We start from the raw sequence: 6,833 nt of genomic DNA, 5'->3' as shown, positions 1-6,833 counted from the left end.
TTCAAGCAAATTTAGTTTATTTTATAAAACTTCATAAATATATAATTATTGTATTTGTGTGAAAAAATTACTTCTTTGGCTCCGAACATGAAAAGTGCCAAAATCACAATATAGTTTGTTATTAGTTAACACTTAAGTACTGTAGTGTTAGTTGGGAGTGCATACATAATTAATATCTTTGCCATAACATAAACAACAAATACATTTATTTACAAACATCATCAGTATCAAACATCTGATACCGTTTCATATTTTAACTTGTGAATCAACAGTTAATAAAAATGAACAAATTAACTTCTGCAAAAGAAATAATAGAAAGATATACAAACACTCCTGAGCTGAAGCTGCACTTCTAGCTGCACATACTTTATTTAGACTGCAGCATTTCCCGTCACAAGTCTTCTTATGGTAGTGACAAAGGTCTAGGTGAACTTTCTGATGAAGCGCAGTTTGAGGTAAGCGATGGTGAGGAAGGAGATGGTCATGATGCCCAGAGCCATGTGGTTCTGCCAGAAGCCCCAGGTGGAGTAATCCACACCCTGCTCCTCCAGAAACTCCTCCCCCGTACAACTGGACACACACAAAGGTTCGTCAATAACCAAATAACCCACCAGGTCACAGGCTCTGATGACGACTGACACAGCCGTTTCTGTTTCAGTTAATGATTGTATTTTAACTTACAAATTGAATAGACGATCAACAGCACCTGATTGCTATAATTGTTGATTTGAGATGCCTACAAAATCCCAGACGTTCTGTAAATTTCCACTTCATCAACTGACCGCCTGACGGCCACATCTGGCCCACCACAGCTTCCCATCCGGCCTGCAGAATGGCCACTGATGAAATTATTTCAATACTTATATATCTGCATATTACGATCTGTGCATCTGTGGGGAAATTCCCGGAAAAGATGCTGTAAGTTATTGGTAATGCAAATTGAACATTTCCTGCTGCTGCAGCTTCGCATTAAAAGCATGCAACGTGTGAAATACCAGTTGACTTTTATTATGAAGGTGTCACAGGAAATGCAATGTATTTGTCAGTGAGATTATCACTGACCGCTATCTTTCATCAACAATGTGTCTACAAAACAAGACAACTCTCTTTTTCAGACGTTTTAGTTATTTGATGAAGCTGCAGGCGACAGGCTGAACGCCTCCACCTTCTCAGCCAGGTAACTCCTTTCGCTGTTTGTCTTCTCACGAAGACGGAACTGCCCGATAATAGTTTGTTTAGCTGCACAACACCTCTGTGACCTGTAGTATTAAACCGCATTGTTGTTACCCCCAGTAACTACAGGTGTTGCATGCACAATAACAGTGCAAATGCATAATAGCGTCAAAACCGGTTGATTAATACTTGATGCCAGTTAGTTACAGTTACAGATTCTATCACTTCTCGGTATTCTGATTGGAGGAGGAGTGTTTATTATGAAATTATGATTGTGGATTTATAATGTTTGTTTTTTTTGGAGTTTAGGCTACTAAAAATGTTAATTTTGTGAAAGTAAAATGTATTTAAAATCCGGCCCCCACAGTGTCTGCTTAGAAAAATTCTGGCCCTAGTTGAGGACCCCTGGTCCACTTCCTCTCAGATTGCTGGGATGTAATGTGCCATGCTGTCCAGCAGGTGAAGCCATTACTGTGTCACACTCTGTTGCCCTTGTTATTCATAAATGTTGTTTGTGTGAGTGTTTCTTACGTGAGTCCAGGTGGAATGCTGCTTATGTTTATCCCGCGACAGAGGTTCAGCCCAGTAAACTCATTAACCTGCAGAGCCTGGAGAGACACAAAGATCATCATCATCTATTTTACAAAATGCCGGTATTCATCCTTTGAAATTAGTTTGCATTTTTCTTTATTTGTCTTTTTGGTCATCATCTGCCAACTTCCTTTACTGCACCTGCTTATCGATACATCACCCTTCTGCTTCAGCCAAGAATTTGGAAATTAAAGTCACATATTTACGAGAAACAAACTCAGGATACCGTTTGCCAGATGTGTTTGAGTTATTAAAGGCTCTGTACTCTATTAAAAGCCGGGTACGCCGATGTTAATACTATCTGCCGTCACATATATAGAGGTGGTTCTGAAGTGCAAATGACAACATCAATTTGTGGCAAATTGCAGTTTTGGTTTGCACTTCAGGGCCAACGTACCTATAAGCTACTTTCACCAACCAGTAATAAAGAAACTGGCTTTTGTTCAATGACTAAATAACTGCAGACATTTATAAATGACTGCCCCTCATATCTGCCAGCCGTTGGCTCTGTAATAACTTTTTTTTATCTACAATGGCCCTAATATGCTGTCACTTAGAGTCATTGTCTTATTTGAGAGTTTTAGGTGATATGAACAGGTACAGATACGGGAAGTGAAGGCAGATTTGATAGTCTGTGTGTATGTGTACGTACACTGAGGCCATATCGTGGTATACTTAAGTATTTTAACCAAGCGAGCCAGCTGACGATGGAGGGAAGATTCACAAGCAAACCTGCGAAGATCTACAGAAAAGAGAGGGAGAGAGAGAGAGAGAAAGAGAGGTTTACAGGTAAGATATTAATACCGGTTTTTCAGACATTTATTAACAACTTAGTCATTGTTCTGGTTTTGTATCTGAATGCTTGTGTTATGGGTGCAAGATTTTAAAGAATTAAATTTTGCTCATTTTCAGGTTCAGTGTGTTACAAATTGACGCCAATGGATCTTGCCCATGTAACACCTGAGAGTGAGAACAGGTTGTCATTTCAGCTGACAAAATTGATCATTACCGTCTATACATAAACAAGTTATTGCTATTAACTGTGAGAAAATGTGAGAAAGGAGTGATTGATTGCCATAGTAACAGTAACTAAACAGGACGGGCCTTAGCATGCAATTTATTGCATGTGCAAGTGTTTGTGCTGCTGTGCATTGATGTGTGTACACGTCACCATCATGAAGACGCAGGCAATGGTCATGAAGATGTTTGCGATGGCCACCACTGTCTGGTCGGCTGAGATGGCCAGAGCCATGGAGGTGGCCGTGTAGGACACAAGAGTCACAGAGAACATGAAGAGGAAGAAGGCTTCAGCTGTCGGCTTCAGACCTGCGCACACACAGTTGTGTTTGAATCACCTTAGGGGGCATTACATTGACTTACATTCAATCCTTGGACACACCCATAAGTACTACTTGCCTAAACCTAACCCTACACACTAACCTTAAACCAAGTCTTCACCTTAAAATTTAATGATTTATGTTATAGGAACTTGCATTTTGTCCCCATAAGGAAGGAGAGTCCCCACAATGTCACTGTGTTAACAGATTCGTCCCCACAACATTGGTATTACTCTGACACACACACAGCCCAAAGGACCATGGTTATGGTCAATTTTTAAAAAAAAATTAATTCACACTCAACAAAATGTTAACGACATCTTCTATAAACAAATAATCTAAAGTTATAAATACTTTGTCTTTGTGTGTACTTATTGGAAGTCAAATTGGAAAAAAGCGTCAGCATTATCTGTCACAAGATAAGAATTATACCAAGACTAGGAAATTAAATTAAAGTCCAAACTTTTAAAAAAATCCCTTGAGAACGAACTAAAAATAAACCGTAACTGAAACACAATAAAAAGAGGGATGGCCTTAAATGTAGTAAATGAGTATATGAAAATGTAATAAGGGCTGCAATTAATGCACAGATTAATTGTAACATCTAGAAAATGTGGAAAAATAGTGATAAATGACAATTACAGCCAACCAGCTGTCCAACTAACAGTCCAAAACTCTAAAATAAATTCTTCATAAATAATGATTACTTGATTATTAAAAAATAGTTGATTATTAGTTTTCTGTATACATGCAGTATAAGCAAAGCTCACAACTTAGCATGTTAGTGTCCTACCCACCAATCATGAAGTACGCCACACAGCTGAAGACTATGGCGGGGATGGTCCTCAGCGTTAAGATGTCAGACAGGATCTTACACAGGAAGTACACAGACAGCCTGTAGTATCCGCTGATATACTCGTGACTGATGAGAGGCAGAAACAAACAAAGGTCATCAAATGACAGTGGGCGGTAACGGTTCTCTGAGAGGTCCTGTACACCAGAAAGAAGCTGAGACATCATGGCAATGTTGTCAAGACTCACGTCCCACCTGGGAACAAAATTCAGGTCCCCATAAGGTGATTAACCTTTTAATTTGGATTTAAAAGGGTTAGTTCATTTTGGTAAAATACCTACCAGTTTTCAACCCAGTCTTATTTGGAAAGTCTAACCAGATGTTGCATGTTTATTATTACCAACTTGACCACGCAACCCTACGCTTGCAAAATCGGTGCTAAAGCAGTACCCAAGGAGTTAAAAAGTGACGCTAAGGAGTCCCGACCAAGAATCCATGTGTGACAAGTTTGGAGTGAGAACGTGTTGTAAATACGCATCTCAACCTTCTTTCATACACGAGAGATGATTGAGATTGGTTTTATGTTTGTGTGTTAAGACATGGACATATATTGGACAGAGAGAAGCTAGATATTTCCTCCTGTTTCCAGTATTTATGCTAAGCTAACCACGTCCTGACTGCTGGCACAAAGACATGAGACTGATGTTTTTTTATCTCATTCACTCTCAGAAAGAGAGTCAAGATGTGCATCTCTCAAAATAAACCGTTCTTTTAACCCATAAATAAAATGTTAACTGTGTGGAAACCTGACTTTTGTCCCCAGATTGTGACTGAATTAACAATGTGATCACACACACAATGCTATTGATCATCTTACTCTAAGTACATACAGTAGCGTAAGAGTAATTCTGCAAATGTTGACTTGATTCATAAAGGTCTGGATTTTTGTTTTGGGGGGGATTTAAGAAAATAAGTGTGCGTTGTTTGTCAAACCCACATGAAGAGTTTTCTCTCTGATATGAAGAGTTCAGCCGATGACAGGGAGCTGAAACACTGATTCACAACGATGAAGAAGAGCGCGCCAAACCTGAAAACGCAACAATGCAATCAATATACAGGCCGATATACACTCTCTGATCAAGTACATGTAATTTGAGAATATTGTAATAGTATGTTATTATATTTTAAATTATAAGTATGGCAAATGCTACTTTTATTCCTCATTGTATTACATTTACTTCTATTACAGTTACTAATTTACACTGTCAAAAAATAAGTTAATTAAAAAGTAAGACTTAACTAAGATAAGAAATTCTGAAAATATAAATCTATACTTTTAAAATATGTTGAGAATTAACAAAAAAAAACTGAAATTGTAATATAAGCTCCAAATAAACAGAGCTTAATAATGAGCGCTTTAACTTACACACCATTTCCATTAGAAATGAATCTGTTGATTGTTATTTTTGAATGTATAGATATATAAATAGTGACAATCTTCGTGCTGCTATTAATTGTTTAACAAGTTTCCACTAGTGACACAACTACAAAAGATGCCGCTCACTTTATAAAAGAAAAACCAAGTTACAAAACTCCTGTAGATGAAGTTGCACCAATTTTTGAATTATAAATTACATAATGAATCAAACCACAATAAAATACCTGTTCTGCATTCCACTTTGATCCTCCTTGACATTAAAGAAAATGGCTCCTACGACCAGAGCGAGGAACAAGGTTACGGCCACCTGGACAAAATAAAAACAAAGTATACACAATTAGTAAAAGCTGCTGTGTTGAGTGTGATGAACATGCACGGCAAACACAACAACTGCACATCGCTTCCACTCTCACAAATAAAAAGGCCAGCAGCCAGTAAGGAGGAGCGGTAATGTCCAGGAGTTTCCGCTGGTTACCTGGCAAAGACATGGACCAAGGAGTCTAACGGACGCATGAGTCAGAGGGTTAAGCCTCATAAAAAGGTTGAATTATTGTTTTTATATAAATTTCAGTCTTTATGCTAAGCTAACCAGCTGAAGGCTGTAGCTTTATATTTAATATACCGACATCAGAGCGGTATTGATTTTCTCATAACTCACAGCAAGAAAGCGAGCGTTTTTCCCCCCCTGACCAGAAAAGCGTCTGTATAGGTTGATTACTATACAGCTTAATACAACCCATATTTATGCTTTTTTTGTAAGGACGAGACCTCTAGTTGCAGAACAAGTCAGGTGATGTAGTAAAAAGCAACAAAGTCCATATAAGCAGGTGGTGGGGTGGATGGATGCATCAAGTAAGCTCAGGGCTTTCACTCAGGAGGTTTGAGTCCCATGTGAAAGAAAGTCAAAGTTGACGTGATGTTTTAGGGTACACAACGTTTTGTAGACGACTTACATAATGAACTCATTTTAACACAAACCACCATCCTTGCCCGAACCTAACCAAGTGTTAACCACCGTTAATGTTAATCACGTGTTAAACGTATTTGTACACCTGTCGCTGGACTGGTACTTGCCAACGCTCGTTGTATAGTATAAATGGCACTTAAGGAGTTAAGATGGGTCAAACCCAAGACGTTCACACAGGAGAACGGCTTTCATAACCCCTTGTGAAACCAAATAAATGTAGAGTTATTTTTAATTTTAAGCTAAGTTAGATAACTGATTTCCATCACATAACTTTAACCTAAACCTAACCAAACTACGACCGTAAACTTCTTTTTGCTGTAGTATCAGGTTATCACAGTCAAAAAAACAATGTAAGCAATGTGATTTCTGTTTTCTGTAATGGAAAAAAAAAAAGCAGGAAACCAAACCAGCTTTTAAATCACCTTTATAAACTACAATAATCAACACGTTTGTATGATGAACGCTGCCTACCAAACACTTTAGACCGATATTGGTCAGTGTATATATATATATATATATATATATATATATATA

At 38.0% G+C, this 6,833-nt stretch overlaps 1 protein-coding gene across 8 annotated transcripts in view; it reads right to left on the bottom strand.

Annotated features, from left to right (window-relative positions):
- The window catches only part of LOC123980337 (broad substrate specificity ATP-binding cassette transporter ABCG2-like), a 44,432-nt gene continuing 37,599 nt past the window's right edge, over positions 1-6,833 (bottom strand). For 5 of the 8 annotated variants that reach the window (XM_046064670.1, XM_046064673.1, XM_046064669.1 and 2 more), the window contains 7 exons: positions 5,557-5,639; positions 4,892-4,981; positions 3,899-4,023; positions 2,936-3,090; positions 2,417-2,506; positions 1,705-1,781; positions 1-570 (listed from right to left, as the gene is read on the bottom strand). In XM_046064670.1, coding sequence (XP_045920626.1) covers positions 423-570; positions 1,705-1,781; positions 2,417-2,506; positions 2,936-3,090; positions 3,899-4,023; positions 4,892-4,981; positions 5,557-5,639 — 768 coding nt within the window. In that variant the 3' untranslated portion in view covers positions 1-422. Of the gene's footprint in view, positions 571-681; positions 891-1,704; positions 1,782-2,416; positions 2,507-2,935; positions 3,091-3,898; positions 4,024-4,891; positions 4,982-5,556; positions 5,640-6,833 lie in introns of those variants that run through there. The other 3 variants (XR_006827473.1, XR_006827474.1, XM_046064674.1) reach the window with 3 other exon arrangements.

The sequence above is a fragment of the Micropterus dolomieu genome, linkage group LG12 (assembly GCF_021292245.1).
Source record: "Micropterus dolomieu isolate WLL.071019.BEF.003 ecotype Adirondacks linkage group LG12, ASM2129224v1, whole genome shotgun sequence".
Taxonomy (NCBI): domain Eukaryota; kingdom Metazoa; phylum Chordata; class Actinopteri; order Centrarchiformes; family Centrarchidae; genus Micropterus; species Micropterus dolomieu.
Note: the sequence above shows the minus strand (reverse complement) of the source record. Positions and strands in the feature narration are given on the sequence as shown.